Below are 23,815 nucleotides of genomic sequence, written 5' to 3'. Positions count from 1 at the left end.
AAACATATATTTGGAAGACATTTGCATGTTTCCTGCAAAATTCCATTCAGATCAGCAGAAACAAGAAATAACAATAGACTTAAGATATTTGAGACCATGCAAAGAACATTTAAAGCCAGTTCAATCATCAAATTATTAAGGAAGTAAAAAAAAAAAACATAATAATTAAAAGAAATTATAATCACCTATAAGTGGAATTATTTGACAGCAATTTTGGTCAGTATAATTTTTTAATAATTCAAGAAAAAAATAATTTTTAGAAGAATCTGTTAAATCTTCCACATTGCCTGATTTTCAGAATTTTCAATGTCATTTTCAGGTATCTAAAACCTTTGGAAATTCAATTCAAAGATGCTTTTCGTTTCATTTTTTTTTTTTTTATCATCTTTTTGATGAAGAGTGGTTCTTTAAGTTTAATTCTTGATGTAAAACCGTTTAGCAATATAATTGTAAGTGTCTCCTTTTCGTACAGGAGCCAACGTTGATTCTACATCAACTATGAGCCAGAAGAAGATGAAAAAAGAATACATCTTCATTATAATTCTTGATTTAAAAAAAATTGACAGTGGGTTAAGGTGGAACAAGGGTAATTTAGTTCTGGAAGTTGTTCACAATATCCGATTGATTGATGTGGTTTCTGGAGTATTTCTGAAAATACTTTCTTCAACTTTACAGGAAGTGTACAGACATTCATATTTGAAATTTTGTCATGGTTAATCCCTCAAGTATAAAATATAGTCAGTAAGATAAGACATAAGCTACCCAAAAGAAACAAAAGGATTAAACGATAGAAAGTAAAATTAAATGATAATGTATAAACGTTAACATTATTCCCAACATAAAATACGATTTGAGGTATGTGAGGCAACACCCATTAAACCTTTGAATCAGTAATAGAAGAGGTTGCTTATAGAATAGAGGACTGATATGGAGTTCTGATGATAATGGTTGAGGAAGAGGAGAAGGATTGAAGGGAGGAAAAATGGATGCGGTGAACCGACAAATGAGAGATGAGAGACGAGAGAGAGATCAGAGAAACAGAATTATGGTGTCAAGGGCGATCTATGAGGTTTTGAGAAAACTGAAGAAATCAGCAAAGACAAGAGAGCAGCAGCAGAGTAAACCATTCTGCAGACCTGTGCAACGCACACTGTAACACAAGGGGGATAACAATGATGATAACAACAACGACAATTACTGCTCAAATCCCTTTCAAGTTGTATTTGCAAGCACGAGATTTATTTTTATTACGTACACAACTGATACCAGCAGGTGCTGAGTCTTGCTATTATATAATCTGCCACCTAAAACCAACAATCCATGATACTGATTAAAGGAACTACTACTACTACTACTACTACTATTACTATGCTAGTGCTATATAAACAAAAATAGGCATGCAATTATCACTGTCCTTCACACACAGCACACAGAGAGGAGCTAAACAAGGGGACCTCTACGCAGTTACTCAGCAGTCAAATCTTCTTCAAATCATAACCTACCATCTTAAAAAAAGGAGGACACAATTGAAGAGTAATATATCCCTAAATTGACTTTGAACACTTTTGATGATAGGTCTGCTCAATCAATGGTGACTGACCAGAGGCTAACAACAAGAAAAATGCACATCTAATGAATTTGATAATCTTAATATTTTCAAGAGAAGTAGGAAAAATAACTAAGAATAATATCTAAATAACTAATGGCTATTTGACTTAATAGTATGTCTTATACAGGCAGGTGGTTTTGAAGTTTACAACGAGGGGTCTATGAGAGTATGTTCATGCTTTCTCAAAGAAATTAGCAACATAAGCAATGCGAAATGGTCACAACTTGTCACCAAGCCACTTTTTGAATTTGCAGGTGATTCACTGCAATTTTAAGTCCAAAGATTAAATATCTTTCATTTATGGGAACTCTAGGGAGGAATAAAATTTGTATGACCTTAAAAAGGTGTGTGTGTGTGAGTATGCATGAATAAAACAGATTCTTTGTGTTAGAAGGGTAGGATGTATTGAGAATTAGTATGAAAAGTTAGTGTTTAACATAAACACAAATCCCAAACAGTTGGTTACGTCCATTCCTGTATTTTACAGGTGTACTGAAATGGCAAAGTCAGGTTCGGCAAGATTTGAAGTAAGAACATAAAATGCAATAACCAAATGCTGTGAGACATATTTTCCCTGTCACTGTATGGATTCTGGAATTCCATTGCCTTTAAAAAGTAACAATAGCACAACAGATATATGACTACAGAAGAAAGAATTAACATCATACCAGCATCTACATCACATCACGTATCACTAAATCCTCAGTGGGGGCTGCCATGGCACTGCAGATGATTTTCTGACAATGCAAGATCTGGCATAGTCAAAGCCAATGGAGCAGCACCCTCTTGAACACAAGAGAAGTGCCGAGCTTGATTTTGTAGGTACACCAGCTGTTTTATACAGTAATGTAGCAGGAATAGGAGTGAATGGGTAGTGAGAGAGAAAAAAAGGTATTAGCTGGAGGTATCAGAAGATACCCTAGAGAGGAGAAAATTTTAAGGTTGGCACTCAATACAATTGGTTTAATTAAACCAAGTATTTAGAACTGACAGAACACACTGGTCCCCAAATAATTATTTGTTTTTCCTGTTGTAGAATCAAATTCTTAGGATTTCTGTGTTTTTATAATAGATTCTTTGTCAATTTTGATAAAAATTACCAATTTGATATGATGAAGAGAGAGTCTGAATGTATATGCTAAATATACACTTTGTTGGAAATGTGTTGTCTATGTGTGTATGTGTTTGTGTGTAAGTAGGTTGGTTGGTTGATTGGCAGGAATAGAGGTATCCTTATGGCCATTATATTATGTATAAAAATAATTTTAGATATGTGTGTGTGTGTGTGTGCATATATGTAAGAAGGGAGAGGGATATATATATATATATATATATATACACATATACATACATATATAGATGGATGGATATGTGGATGGATTGATGGATAGAGAGAAAGAATATGAAAGTAAATGGAAAAGATATTTGTATGAAAGTGTCGATGCATGGGAGAGAGAAGAGCTGCAATTTCTTTCACATTACATGTTTGTCACAGGGAAAGGCTGAAAAGAAGCCAGTGACAAACTGTAAAGTCTTCTAGAAATAATAAAAATATGTGTGCAAGTTGGAGGTCATTGTAACTTCTAGAAAAATCCTCATATCTTCAGTTGGTCATCATAACTACCAGTGATTATTACCTTCATTATTTCATCAAATATCTCACAGTTATGAAAGTTTATTCTTTACTTTTAGGGGTGTTTGGTTTTTTTACTTTTATAGTTAGGGTAATAAAAAATAGATAATGGATAATAATAATAAAAAAAAAATGCAGCTAGAAAAATATAATTTTCTGATAGCAAATGATATTTTTTTTTTATTTAAGGGTGTTTTCAGGTGGCATTGCAGGGTTTGAAATATTTCAATAAAAAGAAACAAAACATGTGTCAGAAATTAAGGTAAGAGCAAGGGAAAAGACTGCAATAGAGTAGAATTATAAGTGATAGAGATGAAGTGAAAATAGATCTGTAAATTTGCTGGATAAAATTTATAAAAATTGGACTCAGATGTAGAAAATGCAGTCAGCTTAGAAAAAGAGGAATAAAAATAGTTAAAAAGAATGATTAATCTCTGAATCCCATCCCATTAAAAAAATTAAATTATAAGATATCGGAAAAAGCAACCCAAGTTTTAAAGCAATTTCCCTTTAATAATTTTTCTTTCATTTCTCTTTTTTTTTTTTTCTCTCCCTGTGAAATTTTAAGTTAAATATATTTATTGCCTACTTTTGCTTGGGATTTTTTCTTTAAATATAAAAATTAGACAAAGAAAATATGTAGTCCATTTGATTCTTTTTAATCTGTACAAAATCCTAACCATTTCTTCAAGATAATTCTTTCTCTTTTTTCATTCTGAAAGAAAAACATAGCAAAAGAGAGGAATGGGTTTCTTTCTCATTTTGCTATACATTTCACTCTAGGATAGACAGCACTCTAAAAATGCTTTCATGTTTAATAATTTGTTGCCTAGAAACAAATTTCAGTTTGTTGCGTAGTAACAATGCCTAATTCTTAAATCTAGATGGTTGCTAAGATTTTCTTTAATTCCTTGTTGATTTCATCAAAATGAGGTCGAGCTTCTGGATCGTACTTCCAGCACCGGTGCATCAGTTCATATATTTCCTCAGGTGTTCCTTGAGGTGCTGGCATACGGTAGCCTAATGTAGAAAAGGAGAAAAAAACACATGAACATGCTTAGAACGAAAAGTAGCCTAATGTAGAAAAAGAGAAAAAAACACATTAACATGCTTAGAACGAAAAGTTACAAGTCAGTAAAATCAAACCAGTTACTTCATGAATGAAGTGCATTATTTGAATAAATGTATCATGTTTCTGATAGACAATCTCTAGAAATATTACCGAAAATCTATTGTATCTTGTATATTCTTTTACATTATCAATTTCCCCATGTTCGCGTCGGTAAGATATGGAGTGATTGTTTTAACAGCTGGATGCTTTTTCAATTAATAACTGCTATTATATATGCTTATCATCTAAGAATATATTCGATTACATCCAGTTTCATGTGTAAAAGGTTGCATTCATGATTACATGAACAAGAGAACGTCAAAATCTCACACGCTTATAAATTTTACCAAGGGGAGAAAACTCTGTAAAATTTAATTTTTAGGTACATCCACTTGTATGCAAAAATGACACCCAACTTATTAACACCATGACTTTATGATACGCAGGTATAAATTTAACAAAAGGCAAAAACAATAGAAATTACTCATAAACATCAATGCTTTGTAGCGCTCTCTCTCTCTCTCTCTCTCTGCTAAGGTTGCTACTCAGCTGTGAATCTCTTAAGAAACGTTTTATTTCATATTTTTCATGATCGTAATTTCAAACAAGGCAAACGATTGCTGTCATATTTACCTGCATCAATTCGTTCCTTCGCTTGTGCATTGCTCATACCTTGATAAGGTGTAAGCCCGGAAGAGAAAACCTCCCACATAAGAATGCCAAAACTCCATACATCACACAGTGACGTATATTTTCCTGAAATGTAACAAATAATAAAACAGTGAAGATAATTTTCTTAAAAGGTGTGTGTATGTGTTTGTGTACGCATATGTCTGTACATTTGCACCTTATCTATCCATTCATATTTATATATAAGAATAATACATTTTATATCTTTGTTTTCTCTCTTCCATTTGCTTCAGTTATTAGACTGCGGTCATGCTGGGGCACCGCCTTGGAGGGTTTTGGTCAAACAAATCGAACCCCAGGACTTTTTTTTGCGAAAGCCTAGTACTTATTCGATCAAGCTCTATTGTTGAACCATTAAGTTCCTGGGACGTAAACACACCAGCACCGGTTGTCAAGCAGTGGTGGGGGACAAACACAGACACCAAAACACACACACACATATATATATCATCATCATCATCATCGTTTAACGTCCGCTTTCCATGCTAGCATGGGTTGGACGATTTGACTGAGGACTGGTGAAACCGGATGGCAACACCAGGCTCCAATCTAATTTGGCAGAGTTTCTACAGCTGGATGCCCTTCCTAACGCCAACGTTATATATAATATACGATGGGCTTCTCTCAGTTTCTGTCAACCAAATCCAATAACAAGGCCTTGGCTTTGGTTGGCCTCAGGCTATAGGAGAAGACACTTGCCCAAGGAGCCATACATTACGTTGTAGTCACCAAGCTAAACATACGTTTCATAAATTTGAATAATAGCATAATAGGCAAAACAGGAGCACTCCATCAGTTACGACAAAGAGGGTCCCAGCTGATGCGATCAATGGAACAGCTTGCTCGTGAAATTAACATGCAAGTGGCTGAGCACTCCACAAACACTTGTACCCTTAATGTAGTTCTCAGGGAGATTCAGTGTGAAACAGAATGTGACAAGGCTAGCCCTTTGAAATACAGGTACTACTCATTTTTGCTAACTGAGTGGACTGGGGAAATGTGAAATAAAGTGTCTTGCTCAAGGACACAACGCGTCACCAGAAATTGAACTCATGACCTTACGATTGTAAGCCAAATGCCCTAACCACTAAGCCATGTGCCTTTGCATAATATATAATATTAAAACAAAACTGTAATTATAAGATTGCAATGTTATTATCAGTTCAAATATGCTTTATGCCCATTCAGACTGATAAAAACATTGCAATTTTCATGAAAGAAAATTACCAGAGAACTTTCATCTAATTCTTCCAAATCATTCTGTTAAAACTCTATTGAAGCCATTTGTGGGGGAATTTTTTTTTTTTATCACTGCAACTGGTCGCACACCACAAGTTTTAACAAAACCTACTGAAGCAAGCCAGCATGCTCACAGCATTACCATGGGCGATGGCGAGGCTAAAGCATTGGGAAAGCCAAGCCCCCTCACGGGCATCACTTGATGCCTCAGTAAGGTGAGCTGCGATCATTGACAAAAACTTTGTCACCATTAAACTGGTTGTTAAAACATATAAAATTAACATGAAACTTTGATGGAAGGCTTTAATTTAGATCACTTTAGAAATGGAAGCTGGTATCCATAGAATCAGGTGTAGATGCAGGAAGGTTGGTAACAAAAGGGTTAAAAAGTGCAATTATATCATATATATTTCAGGTGACTGAAAGCTATACCTAAAGGTGGACACAACACTTGGTAGACCAAGTAAGATCTAATATAAACTTTAATGAGAAAATAAAGAAAAAACAAAATTATTAACCATAGTTCAATGCTTCTGGAGCAGTCCATTTGATAGGAATTTGTTTCATTCCATCTGACACAACATACATCTCTTCTTCACGAGACATACCAAAGTCAGAAATCTTTATGACGCTGTTTTCTCCAACAAGACAGTTGCGTGCTGCCAAATCCCTGAAATAAAATAACACAACTTAGCGAGAATCTCTCAAACTTGGTTGCTTTATGTAAAACATAATAATACATTAAAATATAATTTAATCCTTTTATGACCAGTTATGTCTTCTTAATTACTTTTCAAAATAACAAGGAATTTAACGCTGAATTTCTTTGTTTCATAAGAATTTTTATCGGGAATTATGTATTGAATCCAATATTGTTATATTTTGTAAAAATTATATTATCTAACCCTTTAGCATTCAAACTGACCATATCTGGCCAAAATGTTCTCCTTGTTTTATGTTTAAACTGACCAGATTCAGCCTTTCACATATACTTAGAATGTCACTCTAAAAATATACAATCACACCATCAAGATATCAAAGCTATGAGATAATGCATGATTAATCCAAAACGTTGTGAATAAATATGCATAACATTTGACAATGCAGTGCCCAGTACAGAAATTGAAACTACAGTTTTATGATGGTGAGTGCAACACCCCAACTACTAGGCCATGTATGCATGCATTCACCATGAGGTGACATTAATGTATTTTATATTTGTTTTGAATGGCTGAATGGTTGGATAGTGTTAGGCCCAGATTCACTTAGTTGATAAAATAGAAAATTTGTAAAACTGAAAGACAGCAATACCTGTGTATACAGTTTTTACTCTCTAGGTAATTCATTCCACTAGAAGCATTCTCGCACATTAATACCAGCTGATTTCGTGTCTGTTGTCGTCCATTTTTTCGCAAAAATAACAACAATGACCCACCTGACAAAAAAACAAAGCAAAAATAATAATTATTAGATAAAGTGACAGTTAGATAAGAATATAGTTAAGGTCACTAATGGAAGTGGACATACTGGATAGGAGGTCAGTAAGATTAATTATAGTGTAAATATTAAATCTTAATTTTTTATATCTTAATTAGGCGTGGTTGTGTGGTAAGAAGCTCGCTTCTCAACCACATGGTTCTGGGTCAGTCCCACTGCATGGCATTTTGGGCAAGTGTCTTATACTATAGCCTCAAACCAATCAAAACCTTGTGAGTGGATTTGGTAGATGGAAACTGAAAAGAAGCCCATCATATATGTGTGTGTGTTTGTGCCAATAACCTCACCATTGCTTGACAACTGGTGTTGGTGTGTTTATGTCCCTGTAAACTAGCAGTTCAGCAAAAGAGATCAATGAAATAACCACTAGGTTTTAAAAAAATACTAGGGTCGATTCATTCGACTAAAAATTCTTCAAAGCATGGCCACAGTCCAATGACTGAAACAAGTAAAAGTTAAAAGAAAAGATCTGTTGTCATTATACTTTACTAAAAGAGACACACATGCACATACACACACACACACACACACACAAGCACATGCAGTTTTTGGAAGAATAAGATTCCATTCTCATAATACTAATGTGCATTATGAATATACACATTTGTGTACATATGTCTTCCTTTACTTGTGTTAGTCATTTGACTGTGGCCATGCGGGGGCACTGCCTTGAAGGGTTTTAGTTGAACAGATTGATCCCCAGTACTAATTTTTTAAAGTCCGGTGCTTATTCTGTGAGTCTGTTTTGCCAAACCACTAAGTTATGAGCATATTAAACCAACAGCAGTTGTCAAACACAGGCACACATACATGACTGGCTTCCATATAGTTTCCACCAACCAAAGTCACTCACAGAGTATTGGACAGCCTGGGCTGATAGTAGAAGACATCTGCTCAAGATGCTGTGAAGAGGGATTGAACCCAAAACCACATGGTTGCAAAGCAAGCTTCTTAATCATACAGCCAATATTTTGTCTTTGAAATTTTTTCATAACAGTCCTTACCTTCAACATACTCCATGACAATCATGACAGGTTTTCTCTGGGCTGCAATGCCAATGAATTTTACGATATTTGGATGATCGTATTGTTTTAGAATACGCCCTTCTTGCAAGAAGGTTTTTCGTTGTTCCTCAGTTAAACTATCTCGACATGTTTTTACCGCTACCACCTTGTCTTCTGGTTTATATTTACCCTTGTACACTTCACCAAAATTACCCTGAGTGAAAGAAAAAGACAAAAATATTTAACATCATAGAAACGTTCTAATTATATACATTTATGTGTTAAGGCAGAAACATCAATTTAGAGACATTTATGTTACTTTTTCTATGTAATACATAGCATAGGTAGTTCCAGTCAACAAATTCAATCGTTAAGAAAAGTTCTTCAGATCTCTCAAAATGAGGTTTATTATATAGTGGCTACGTACCAAAGATTAGTTGACTAAAGTCATTATACAGCTGGTAAGCAATGAATAGAAGGGACTTACTCTATAATTTATATGTATTAATCTCTATAAAAAATCACACTTCTCTATAAATAATCACACTTCAAAGGAGTAGGGTGAAATCCTGTCTATAAACTGAACAGTCGCACAATCTCTTGGAGAATTTTTAAGAGTTGAATGCTTGATGCCAACTACTGTATCATATAAGCAAGTTAAAATTAATATTTTTAATGCAGTGAGGATTAAAAAACTATTTAGAAATAATCACACAGTGAGGAAATGACAGTATTATTTAAAGACTGATATTGTTATAATTATTCTAGTATGTATGGGAGACAACTCCAGGCATATTTTGGTCTTATTAGGCCTCCTCAGTACATGCATAGATTTCATTATACTTGTTGAAGTAGTGAGGAGAGAATCATTGCAGCCTACAGATTAACTAGAGAGGAGGATGAGTTAATAGAATAGGGATCATAGCACCAAATTGAAAATCTGGTGGGTTTTTTTATCCAAGACAATCCCTAACACTCAACAACTCAGTTCACCATGCTATAGTACAACTTACTGCTGTAAGTAGCAGCAGCACTATAAATTGCTTTCAAATTTTGGCACAAGGCCAGCAAGTTTGGGGGTAGTGGGTAAGTTAATTACATCGATCCCAGTACTTATTTTATCAAGGAAGAAAGACAGAATCGACCTTGGCAGAATTTGAACTCAGAAAATAAAGCATGCTAATGATTCTTATTTCTTTATTGCCCACAAGGGGCTAAATATAGAGGGGACAAACAAGGAGAGACAACGGTATTAAGTCGATTACATCGACCCCAGTGCGTAACTGGTACTTAATTTATCGACCCTGAAAGGATGAAAGGCTAAGTCTACCTTGGCGGAATTTGAACTCAGAACGTAGCGGCAGATGAAATGCCACTAAGCATTTCACCAGACATGCTAACGATTCTGCAAGCTTGCTGCCTTACATGCTAATGATTCTGCCAGCTCATCACCTTAAGCAGAACAGTAAATTGACAACAAATTCATTTGTTTCCAGGGCTGTGCTTAATTTTCATCGTGGGTACAACTTGGAGAGAGGGATGAACTCTGCCAGGTTGAGTTTCCTCAAATACACTGTATCAAAACTAAGTCTGTAATGTGTCTTTTGCAAGAATGCAATCCAATACCAATGACTGTCTGGATTTACTGTCATACTTCAGTTACTTGTCCTCTTAGTGTCTTTGCACTCTCTTACAACTCTCAGCAGCCAGATGTTCTGCTTGCTGCTTGTTGAGAGAGATAGCTCTATATCTTCATAGAGATGGGAGATTCACCTCTTAGCCAATTTTCCATGCGGTCTAAGCCGTTTTGGTCAAGGGTTTGGAAAGTCATATTCCCTGATTGAACTAATTCAGCCTTTTTCCTTCTAATTATCCTAGGAATGGTGTATGTCATGTGAAAAGCTTTAGATGTCAAGCATGGAAGTCTGCAAATCAGTTTAGCAAAACTTATTTCAAAATACTTTGAAATGTTTCTCAGTAGGCATGGCTGTGTGGTAAGAGCCTTGCTTCCCAACCACATGGTTCCGGGTTCAGACTCACTGCGTGGCACCTTGGATAAGTGTTTTCTAGTATAGCCTTGAGCCAACCAAAGCCTTGTGAGTGGATTTGGTAGATGGAAACTGAAAGAAGCCTGATGTATCATCATCATCATTTAACGTCTGCCTTCATGTTGGCATGAGTGGGATGGCTTAACAGAAGCTGGCCAGGCAGAAGTCTGCACCAGACTTCTGTAACTGTTTTGGCAGGATTTTTACAGCTGGATGCCCTTCCTAACACCAACCACCCAGCAGATATATAAATATATATATATATATATATATATATATATATATATATATATATATATATATATATATATATACACACATATAAGTGTGTGGCTTTGTGTTTGTGTTTGTCCTCCACCACCACTTAACAACCAGTGTTGGTGTGTTTACATCTCTGTAACCTAGCAGTTCAGCAAAATAGACCAACAGAATAAGTGCTAGGCTCAAAAAAATAGTCCCGGGGTCAATTTTTTCGGCTAAAACTCTTCAAGGTGGTGCCCCAGTATGGCCACAGTCAAATGACTAAAACAAGTAAAAGACATAAGATAGAATACTTACATTGCCAATTTTCATATCAAGAAGAATATCATCATTCTTCAATTCCCACGGCTCTCTTAAAATTGGATTTTTCAAAATTGCTTGCGATTTACTTGTAACCGGCTGTCCTTTAGTCATCTGATTATGAATGAGATGCTGGATGGTTGGAAAAGTGGGACCTTCCAAATGCCAACCCTCCTAAAGAAAGAGAAAAGAAAAAGAAAAAAACGATTTTTGATATCAGCACAAGGCTACAAGGGATCTCTTATTCTATATGTATTTGAAAATGAATTAAATCACAGATGATTTATTGGCAGGGAAAATAACAACAGTGTCATTGCTTGTAGCTCAGTAATTCTTGGAGAAGTGCAAATGTAAGCAAACATAGAAACACATATTACATTTGTACATCCTCATCATTATCGTCATTTAACATCTTTTCCACATGGGTATGGGTTGGACAGTTCAACGTGAACCGATGAGCAAGAAGGTTGTGCCAAGCTCCAATGTCTGCTCTGGCATGGTTTCTACAACTGAATACCCTTCTTAACAACACACACACACACACACACATTTATTTCATGGTTCAAATGCAAATACAGGCTTGGTGCCTGGTGTAAATAAAACCATTAAAAGCTGCAATATGAAAGGAGTTCGAAGGATTGAACATACCACATTGTTTGTCATGTGGGTTAACAAAGGACACTTTCAGATTTTAGGCAGAGGGCTCTATTCGAAAAATATATTTGCAGTCTCAACTCAATGTCAGTACAACCGACAATAAACCTGTAATTTGTTCAGGGAGGTGTGGGGTGGAAGCACAAAGGAAGCATGTTCCAGGACCCTGAAGTCCAGGAGGGGGCAACCATTAAGGATTGGAAACTGGACTGTCACAACTCTTATGGGAGGACTTTGGGGTTGAGCTGATCTTTGACTTTAGATTCACCAATAATGTATTCTGGCAGACCACCCATTGACTTCATAACAAGAAGCCCTCATCCATACCTGCCATTAAGGACTCAGCAGGGGTCCTTCTCTTTACAGAGACAAACATTCTTGGGAGGTGGAGAATACTTTGCTGATCTTCTAAATCTGATCACAATAAAATTTTCTGGTAGACACAAAAGTGCATCTATGGACAAAAACTAACTCCACAGAGGATGAAGTCATAGAGGCAATTAAAGTGCTCAAATGTGGCAAAGCTGCTGAAAAGGGTGAAATTTGGCCTGAAATGTTAAAGAATCTAAATAGAGAAGGTATTCTCTAGCTGACCTGTGTATGCCAGGTGGCTTTGATCTCTGGAAAGACACCAAAACAATTGGTAATTCAGGGTGATAATTCCAATTTTTAAAAGAGGAGACAAGAAAGAGTGTGCTAATTATAAAGGAATCATCTTGTTGAACCTCTCCAGTAAAATCTACAATAAGTGTCTGGAAAAGAGATCTAGGGAAGTTGGGGAGCATAAATTTTCTGAAGAATAGTGTAGCTTCCATCCTGGAAGCAGCACAACCAACAGGATACTCGTTCTATGGCAGGTGTAACATGCACAAATGCACACAAATATGTGTGTTTTGTTTATGTGGTATTTATATTCCTAAAGGCACATAACTCAGTAGGTAGACTTAGCCATCAGTGATTGATGAAATTAATAAAAGTACTGAAGCTGACATTATTGACTGAAACCATTAAAAGTGGTGCTCCAGCATGGCTGTACTCCAATGACTAAAAGCCATAAAAGAGTACAAAGACAATTAGTCTGCTGCTTTGGTGCCTTTTATTTAGTATCTCACCATTCTTTTGCAGAGTAGGATTAATTAACACAGATAACTAATGCAGTGTTATAGATGCTACTTCAGATAACAAACAATCAAAGTCAGCAAAGAAATATATTTTTGTGTTTGTTCTTTGAAAGATTTACAAACTTCCATTTGTTAGTGTCGATAGAATTCCTCAACTAATCTAAGATGAATTTAAAAAAAAAAAAAAAAATCATGGCTCCCCTTTCTAATTCTAAAAGCTTGTTCAGTTGTCAAAGAACAGTTTTATCTCTACACATTCCTCCTTTTTGTTTTATCTCAAGTAAGCATCGTTTTTCTTCTCAATGTTCATTGTCTGAAGAGAATTTATCCAAAACAGCAAGAATAAAGAAATTATTATGCATTTTATTTGTAGCAGCAACTGCAGATTTCTTCACTAACATCAACATTATCTTCATTGTTGCAATATAAAAAGTTGCAGATATAATCCTTTCATCAATTTAAATGAAGTTTACATCATCAGCAGCCATAACAGGAGTGGTACTTGAAGATATAAGGGACATAACATACATTTTATTGTCCCACTAGCACTAGGGAAGCTTTCTGTGGTAGGATGTACAGACTTTCCTTTATCCTCAACCAATTTTTATTCACAGTTATTGCACTCCAAGATGCTCTGCTTGCAATGTGGCATGCAGAGTCAATGTCTATTTTGTTTCTAATAGTAGGATGTCTTTCCAGTGACCAACTACTTTACAATGTTATCTCAGTGTATTTTAACATAGCACCAGCACTAGAGAAATGACTGTGATAAAACTGAAGGGTCCCTCCCCCATATCAATTCTTTATTTCAAGTTACCTCCCTACTACTTATAATACTACATAAGCAATGCAGCTTACAGAATACCCGTTTTCTTTATTCAATTCTTTCTTTTTTACTGTGGTTTTTAATGACTGAATGCCCTTCCTACCACCAGCCAATTTACAACATGAGTAATGTGTTTAAATAAATATTCATTATCAAAATTTTGTTTCCTAACACATCACACACACACACACACACACACATCTTTTTATTTAGTCATTAGAATAATTTTAGTATCAAAGCAACAATGGTTAACATTAAGGATCAATATTCAATTAGAACAGATGAAGACATACCTCTTTTGTTTGAATAATGAAATGTCTATGACCATTCCAGTAAACAGAAAGTACATACAAAACTTCATTTGTTTTCTTGTTCTTACTTTCACGAACTAAGAAATCCCCATCAGTGACTAAAAGACGCTGTACTTCTTCTCGAGGAAGAACTCCATGAAACCATTCTTCATCTTCTAATCTTTGGCTGACTGGTGCAGTCTGGACATAAAAAATTAAAATTTCATATTACACCAATATATTGGTAAAGCCTCGGTAGGAAACAGTGTTGAACATCACAAAATATCAACTGAATACTGATACAACTTTGGTGGGGAATAGTATAAAATTATAGCCATTTGAACACAGGCCTATCTCTGTATTAATGTTGTCTGTGATATTAGATTGTTCTGCTGTCTCTTGGAAGAGACAGAGTACAGTATAATATCACTGACTTCATTAGTACACAGGTAGGGTCATGGTATAGATGTGGAACTATTTCACAGACATTATTAATATACTTGTTATCTTGAGAAAGACAAAGGTTCAATACAATATTACAGACAACAATAGTGCACATGTAGAGTGTTGGTAGAGACACAGAACAGACAACACCTGTATACAAGTAGAGTCTTGGTAGTGATATGGAACAGTACAATATCAAAGACAATATTAGTACACAGGTAAAGCATTGGTAAAATCACACAACAGTACAATGTCACAGACAATGATAGCACACAGGTAGAGTATTGGTGGAGGCCTTTTGCTTTATATCCATTCTGTGCTGAACTGCCCTTGAATGATTCCAGTAGCATATTGGTTTTTCTATGAGAATAAGCTGCCAGCCCTTTGTTGCATCTTTCTTTTCTGGAGAAAGGGACACTGTTAGTAGTCCCCTACAGTCCTTCTTATGATGGTACAGTGTAACTGATTCTGATAAACAAATAGAGGAGAATCAAATCCAGGTCTTGAGTGTGGCTGTATCAACCCCAATACTCGATAAGTAAAGGTGGAGAACAGGAGGACAAACAACAGTACAATATCAGAGACAATTTTAGAACACAGGTAGAGTGTTGGTAGAACTATGTAGGTGCAGAACGACAATATTGCAAAGAACAACATAGGCATAGAACTACAACATCACAAACAACATTAGTAGACAGAGTTTTGGGATATACTTAAAGTAGTATATCACAGACATTAAGTAGTTAGGAAAAATGTATGTAGAGACATTGAACAGTAAAAACTATGACAGACAACATAGTTATACCACGTAGAGTAAGGATATAGACAGTAAAGTATCACAGACAATAATGTACAAAGTGTTGGTAGAGACAATATCACAGGCAACACAATTCTACAGATAGAGTATTTGTAGAGACATAGATCTACAATATCACAGGTAACGTTACTACATAGGTTAAATGTTGGTTGAGACACAGAAGAATACATTATAACAGACAACATTACACAAAGTGTTAGTAGAGACACAGAACTACAATATATCAATAGACATTACTACACAAATAAAGAGTTGGTAGAGACACTAAAATACTATATCACAGACAATATGGATTCAGTGTTGATAGAAACACAGAACAGTTCAACACCACAGACATTACTACATAGATGAAGTCTTCAGAGAACGCAGAGAACAATAGAATACATTCTTGGGAGAGAATAGAGAACAATTTTACTAACAATATCAACAATCGAGATGAAAAATATTGAATAAATATTTAATTAAAATATTGATTTCTTACTAAGATGTACAAAGCCACAAATTTTAAGAAGGAGTAGAAAATTAGGGCAGAATGATTTTTATGGTTTTTTTTAAGGGCATTAGCTATGTAGTTGTGAAAACTTTTAATATATTATTGGATATGGAGAGCTGAAAAGCAAAGTCAGCTCAACTGAGATAGCAACTCTGGGTGAATTGAGATGAAATTAGATACTTTAATTGATCTAGTTTGGCACTTCACTGCTTTTGTCACTTAATAAAACGGATAATGCCAACAATAAAAATGATAAAATGTTTTTAGTATGTTGAAATCTATTAGAATAACAAAATGGTGGTTATATAATAAAGTTATAAAAGCTATTTGAAGTTTATCTTACTATGAAAAAAAAAAAACTACTCAACTATTTACTGCCTATATAATCTATAAACTTATTCTTTGGTACAAAAATTAAGGGTTTATGTAGTTTCCAATTCACTGCAGTTTGCCACCAAAATTCTTAAGAGTTAAGTATGCAGTCTATTTTAGAAATTTATAGTCTTCACAAAGATAGTTTATTTAGTGAACTGATTGTTCAAATTTGAATTTCTGGTACTTATGATATTCATAATTTCCTGCTCTTTTAAAAAAATTTAATGGGAATTACTTTTAGCAAAGTGGAAGATGCAGGGAAGCCGAATTGTCTTGGATTTTATGAAACAACAGGGAGCAAAGTGTAGTGCTAATGATTAAAAAAAAAATCTATGTTAAAGGGAAAAAATCCTTTTTCAAAGAAGAAAAAAAAAATTAAAAAGAATAAATATATAAATCAAACAGTGATATTAAAAAAAAAAATCCCTCACTAATTAACAATTTGAGAAATAAAACACAAAAGGCATCAAAATCTAAATTGATGAAAAAGAGAGAGAAAGTGAAAAAGATAGAGAGGGGAAGGGGAGAAAAGGAAGTGCTTAGAAAAATCATTCCAAAGAAAATAAAAGTCAAGTTGAATATTTTAAAGAATGTTTCTAAAAAATAAAGAAAGAATTATAAATGGAAATTCACTAAGAATGTTTAGTGGTAGCATCCATAATGATGTTGAAAGAAAGAATGGATAAAGAAAAAGAAAAAACAGAATGGGAGAATAAAGAAAAGAGAATCAAAGCGTCTAGGTGACATTCATAGAATAAAAGACAACAGAAATGTTACAAACAATAGAAAACAGTTCTTTGACACCATCTCTTATGAACCGTCTTTCTTTATCTCAAATCCTCTTCCTCATATCTCACCTCATTAAAATTGCCCAAATCCTGGCTTATTTTCCGCACGCTTGATTCCTCGTAACACTCCCACTTGTTTCTCTCAGCCAGACCTCGGCCGGTAGTAGTATGCAATGTTTTCAACCAACTGCTGTTGGTGTTCTTGGAAAGATTGACGTGTGACCTTCTCAGATAAGAAGAGAGGGATGCTACTGAAGAGGAGCTGTCCTAGACAAGAAAAACAAGCCTCAGATCATTGTCTTCATGCATACTTAAAACCATGTAGCTTGAAAATAGTAGGAAATACAGTTTAAAGTAGAGGGGCAGAAACGAGAAGAAGGGACAATAAGAAGGGAGGGAGGCAGGTCGGTAGGTAGGGAAGAACCATAGGAAAGGAAAAAAGAAAAGGGAAAATAGGAAGAGAAGCGAAAAAGGGGAAAGCCAAGGAACAAAGGCAAAGGGAGGAACAAGAGGGAATTGTGTTGTCCAGATATTTGAATGAAGCTTGATTGGAAGAACTATTAATGTTTATGCTATTTTACATCCAAATGACTGTTACTTGTGTTATGTTTGGTGTGTAGTGCCAACCTGTACCCCTACATAGATTCTTTACTTCTTCAAGGTTAGATTAGTATGAATACATTAGTCTTGTCATTAGATAGTCACATCTATTCATACCCTTCTCTCTCTCTCTCTCTCTCTCTCTTCCCCATTCACACAAACAAGTAAAAAAAAAAATATTTTCCCATTGAATACAAAATTGTTTATGAATTCTAATGATTTTACCAGGTTAATTAGCTTTTACAGCTTTGTGAAAACCCCTGAAAGAAAGGGTAATGTATGTTGGTAGGGAGGCTCTAAAATTTGGTTTTTCAGATAAAGCAAAGATTAAACTCTAAGTTAACTATTGAAATGTTAGCTGTTAACTGCTGTTAATAAAAATTTGAAGGACTTATGAATTTGCAAAGAATATCAGTGGCACCAAAACCTCTTCCATTCATACCTTTAGAATCAATAAATTAAGAGCAGTAAAGGAGACAAGTCAATCTACAATCTTCATAATACTGTTTTCTTATAAAAAAAAGTACTTAATGCTTTAATAATTTCTCACTTAATTTATTACATTATAACATCCTTAAAGTATTGCTTTCTTTAGACTAAAACCAAAGTCCTTTATTTTGAGAAGGGAAAAAATGAAATGACATTATTTTGCATTGTTATTCTTTTTTTATCCTAAATAAACAACACCGCTGTTAGTTAAAGCTGACGTCAGAGGCTGAAGTCATACAGGTAATTGAAGTGCTCAAATGTGGCAAGGCCACTGAAAAGGGTGGAATTTCGCCTGAAATATTAAACACCCTAAATAGAGAAGGTATTCTCTAGCTGGAACAATACCGCATGGATTCTGTAATTAATATGAGACACAGCCATTATTGGGAGGAACATAGTTAACTGAAACACTCTTAGTACACTGTTCAGCTCTTTCTACCTCTCAGTTTTTGTTCTTTTGTTATTTTCAGTCATTGGGCTGTAGTTATACAACCTTAAACCATATTGACTCCATTACTCTGGTGCTTATATTATCAATACCTATTTATCAAATGGCTAAAATTATCTTTATAGCCATCACTTAAACCTTGCAATTTCATTGTTCTCTCCACAGACACCAATTATTTAATCTAACCATATCCCTGGTAATGGTATGTCTACATCTTCATTTATACGTGTATCTGGGGAGTAAGAGAGTGTATACACATATACGCCCACGCATACATTTACTACAATACGTGTGTATGTCTGCATGTATGTGGCTATACATATACGCCCATCATTTCATGGTTGAGTGGAAGCTCTGAACTAGAAGAGCTTTCAGCTACAGTAAATTTTGTAACAACTTTGAAATACTTCCAAGTTATGAATGAAGTTGTTGCATCAATCACATTTTGTAATGGAATTCAGGTAAGGAGAAATAGAAAAATACAAAAATCCATTGATAACAATAAAAATAATTATGATAATTACTCTATGAAGAAATTACGACTTTTCCTTATGAATTTATCTGCAAAAACCAAAACTGTTCCAATTTTTAAAGAGGTGGTGATAAATTAAAGGTAGGAAACTTAAAATACATATACATATATATATATATATATATATATATATATATATATATATATATATATATATATAAACTGATAGAAATATCTCTATACAGGTTCCATTAAATTCCCTAAGTCTAGATGTGTCTGTTGATACAAACTTGAACTTTTACCAAAATGACACACCCAGAGAAAAACCTGAATCATTTGGAGATATTTTAATGCAAAGCAAAGAATTCTTAGACTTACTACCGCTGCAGTTTTATGTGGGAGAATCTGAAGGTTATTAAATCAACAACTCCACCACTAATCACACACACACACACACACACACACATTTGTACTGAAACTCATCAGGAGAATAATATTGACACCAATAAGCTTTTTTTTCATAACTAAACAACCATAATCTGTAGATCTCTATATTAACAGCATCGTGAACTAAAACAAATCCTACGGAAATAACATTCTCTAGATTTGTGTGGTCTATTTTTTTGTTGTTCAAGGAACTGACATTTACTTTCGGTAAATAGTTTCCAATATTTGTGTGAGAACAATGTTTTGTTAATTGCACCGAAAACACTAAAGCTAGTGACCACACCCCACAAGTTGTTATTATAATTTACACTTTGAGTAGATAAGGTACACCATACCCTTGCATGCTGTAAGAGATGATTGAAAGGGTTGTTGTCAGGAAGAATGGCTAGCTGTAAAACCATTGCTTCAAAATGTCCTGTCCATTCCATGACAGTACAGAAGAGAGGATATAAAAATGATGATATCACTGATGGTGGTGGTGATGATGATGACGATGGTAACTTTAATTAGTAAAATATATAGATCACATAATTATTTATTCCAGCCTTTAATAGTTTATTTTAACATTTATTTTTCTATTTCTAGTGCCTGTATATATAATACAAAATAATCAATTTTTATTGTTGCTTCAGTTTTCCAATTGCCACCAAGAAAATAGCACAGGCTCATTGTACATTTCTATAATCATTTCTTTTTATTATAGGGCAAATTTTGTAAGGGTTGGTGGAGAATTATTCAATTGAATTAACACTAGCTTATTGCTAGTATTATTAATACACATTTTATAAACAACTCTGGAAATAATAAAAAGTAATTAACCCAGACAAGATTTAAATTCAAAACACTGAGGTATTGGAACAAGGTGCCATAAACATACTGGCTCTCTACCAATTTCAAAGATATTCTGAAACAGGATAGATATTTGGGAATATTATTTCTCATGGTCTACATAATGTTCTCATGTAACAATAGATTTTTTTTTTTAATATATTCTAATAAACACCTTCCACATGGCTTCTACCACCTATTTTCACACCTCATCAACATTCAGGATATATCACAGATAAACACCACTACTTCTTTTGTAAGCTGCTACAGGTTTATGCAGAAATCAATTTGCTCTCTTTAAGGAATGAACACCCACCTGAGACCCCTGCATCTGGTACTGAGAATTGTGATTCCCCCCTGTGTCATTAGGAAGTTATTTTATTCTCTATAACTATAAGATTATTATTATTTCTTTCATATAGTCATGAGGCTAAACTAATTCTTTTCTGCTCTAGCAAATACTGAAGCAATAGCTTATAAAATGTATTTATGCTTTTACAATTAGTTTCAGAAGTTTTAAAGTTTTATTCTAAGACAGAGACTATGTGAGCTTGTTTAAGAGACTGTTCATGTTCTTAGGTGTTAGACTTAATCTGTCACCCAGTTTAACACCACCACTTGGTCATTGAGTGCCATTGACAGAGTGCATTCTGTAGGAAGCATTTGGGCCTAGATCTCTGGTCTGAAAAGAGAAAAAATTTTCTTCCAACCCACCAGCCCTAGTGGTCCTGAAAAACGGCCATGAGCACAGCCCTTCTTCCTCTGACTACGCCAAGCATTAAAAAAAAAAAAAATTAAACATTTACTTCACAGTTTATATTTGTAGAGTATCTTATGCACATAAACATTACCACCATTGTGATCAGAGGAAGTTTCTATTATAAACACTTAAAGTATGTTATTATATATAATCATCATCATCAGTAGCAACAGCAGTATCATGTAAGGTAAAAAAACAATACTGAAATTTAAATTTAAATATTTCTTTACATCTAATATTTTTTTTGCTTCATGTGCACATCAAAACTATCACCATCACCATCACCATCATCATCATCATCATCATCATCATCATCATCATTGGTGTTGTCGTCATCATCACCACAGTGATCAGAGGGAATTTTTATTACATCATTAAAATATGTTATAATATATAACACTATGGTATTTGGAAACATTGTAAGATATGCTCTGGATGACCCACAAATCTGATATTTACATTAGATTTTAACAATATTTACCATCAGCCTCTCAACAGCCCTTAATGAACCATCATACTTGGTACTATCCCGAGGATGCGTTGGTGTAGAAGATCACATAAACAATGAGCTGATAACATAAAACAACCCATTTACTGCCAGCTGAGAGGAGATCAAGATCAATCACAGAGGCAAGTGCTTGTCAAGTTACAACAGGTCTTTTGTTAACCTGATGACAGAAGAGCAAGGAAGTTACAGATGCATAAGACATGCTAGCCTCCCTTGAGAATACTGCAACCAAAGTCAGTCTGTCTCTCAATATAAAGAAAATTGAATACATGACCATCATTGAAGATGAAAGCCACCTGCTAATCTGTTGCAATGAAGGCACACAGCTCAGAGAAGTTAGTGATTTCAAATACTTTGGCTCCTATGTTGTTGACAGTAAGAAAGATTGTCTTATACACAGGGGAGCAACCTGAAGAGCCTGTAACAAGTTTCAAACCATCTAACAATAATATATGTATTCCGAAGTGAGCAAGATTTGCTTTCTTCCCAACATATGTAGGAAGCATTCTTCTCTCTGAAGCTGAAACTTGGACAGAAAAAAGCTTCCTGATCACTTTCATGGTACATATACAATGCTTCTCATGATGGCTTAAAAACATCTCATGACATAAGCACAAGACCAGAGAGATTTATGGATACATTATTTCTACCTCTACTATTGTTGCTGAAAACAGGATAGGCTTTGCTGGCCACTAGTATCATACTTAACAATACGCTATATCAAATGTTAAATTTTGGAAACTTCTGTATTGATGTTATTGGCAAAGACACACACTGTGAAATTAAGGATCTAACAAAACTAATGGGGAAAAGATTTCTGGTGCAGCACTATGAGATGCATTTCAATTACCGTTTCTTAAGATGAAGAATGTATGTGTGAGTTATGTATTAATCTTGTCTTTGTTATGTACATGTCTGTGTATGTGTGAATGTGGCAAAAGAAAAGATTCAAGGAAAGAATTTCAGAGAGAAAGAGACTATAAAGAAAGCATATGAATGAATACAAGATATAGAAAATAAAATAAAAAGAAATTAAAGTAAAGTAAGAATACAAATTTGCCAGTAAGAAATAAAGATTTAGGCAAATGCTAAAACTGAAATTTGTTTTTACAGAAAAAAAAAAGAATTGCAGCTAAACTGCCTATAGAAATTTAAAAGGAAAAGAAAAAAAAAATTCAAATGAAACAAAGAGAAAAGAATGTATTAAAGATTATTATTTTCAATTAGAATTTGAACGAAAACATGCAAGCACAATGCTGAAGTGAACACATGCTTCGGAAATGAATTCCATGCAAGTTTATATTCATGCTGCAACAATCAATCACATGTGCAGTTGTTGAGAAGGTCAAGATTTCAACACAGAGAGAGCGAGAGAGAAAGAGAAAGAGAGAGAGAGAATGAGAATCATGAGTTTAAAGAGAGAAAGAACAACATTAATTCCACAAAGTATCATATATATGACACCTTGTTTATTTATTAACAAGACTTTACAGTGAACACTTCCAACAAAGCTGTAAGCTTACAAGGAATTTCTATCACTCACTCTAAAATTTCCACCATACATTTCACGCAAGATTTGAAAAGACTTAACTCTTTATCGAATTAACTCGATTAATGAGTGAGAGGGAAAGGTAAAATAACAAAATCCTTTGAAACAAATAGGAACAAAAATCAAATTTTAATCATCAGATTAAAATCTAACCCTAATCCAATAAAACAAAGAAACAAAAAAAAAAAAGCTTCCATAATATAATATTTTTAAAAATCCATTCCATTTATTAAGTCAACACTTCTGTTCTAACAATGGCTCAAAGACATTTTCCCACAAAATATTAAAAAAAATTTTTAATTTCTTTTTCATCTCTCATCATTATTGTCTTAAAATTAGGAAATACTAGGAAAATCTCCTTCAGATGAGATGGAGAGAATGAGAGATGGGGAGGAAAAAAAAAAGGGGTAAAACTATATCAAATGCCAAAATTGTTCTTTCTAACTAAACAAACAATATGACTCCACACTTAGACTATGTGTGTGACCTGAAAAAAAAAACAAAAAAAAAAAAA

At 34.3% G+C, this 23,815-nt stretch overlaps 1 protein-coding gene across 4 annotated transcripts in view; it reads right to left on the bottom strand.

The window, feature by feature from the left end:
- LOC106870480 (tyrosine-protein kinase Fer) overlaps positions 1-23,815 on the bottom strand; it is a 141,304-nt gene continuing 117,489 nt past the window's right edge. For 3 of the 4 annotated variants that reach the window (XM_014916589.2, XM_014916592.2, XM_014916590.2), the window contains 8 exons: positions 17,270-17,467; positions 14,287-14,484; positions 11,390-11,566; positions 8,784-8,997; positions 7,594-7,717; positions 6,801-6,952; positions 4,987-5,109; positions 1-4,262 (listed from right to left, as the gene is read on the bottom strand). In XM_014916589.2, the coding sequence (XP_014772075.1) occupies positions 4,123-4,262; positions 4,987-5,109; positions 6,801-6,952; positions 7,594-7,717; positions 8,784-8,997; positions 11,390-11,566; positions 14,287-14,484; positions 17,270-17,467 (1,326 nt within the window). In that variant the 3' untranslated portion in view covers positions 1-4,122. The remainder of the gene's footprint in view (positions 4,263-4,986; positions 5,110-6,800; positions 6,953-7,593; positions 7,718-8,783; positions 8,998-11,389; positions 11,567-14,286; positions 14,485-17,269; positions 17,468-23,815) is intronic. The other variant, XM_014916591.2, reaches the window with a different exon arrangement.

The sequence above is a fragment of the Octopus bimaculoides genome, chromosome 18 (assembly GCF_001194135.2).
Source record: "Octopus bimaculoides isolate UCB-OBI-ISO-001 chromosome 18, ASM119413v2, whole genome shotgun sequence".
NCBI lineage: Eukaryota > Metazoa > Mollusca > Cephalopoda > Octopoda > Octopodidae > Octopus > Octopus bimaculoides.
The sequence above is the reverse complement of the archived record's forward strand: the minus strand, read 5'-3'. Positions and strand labels throughout refer to the sequence as shown.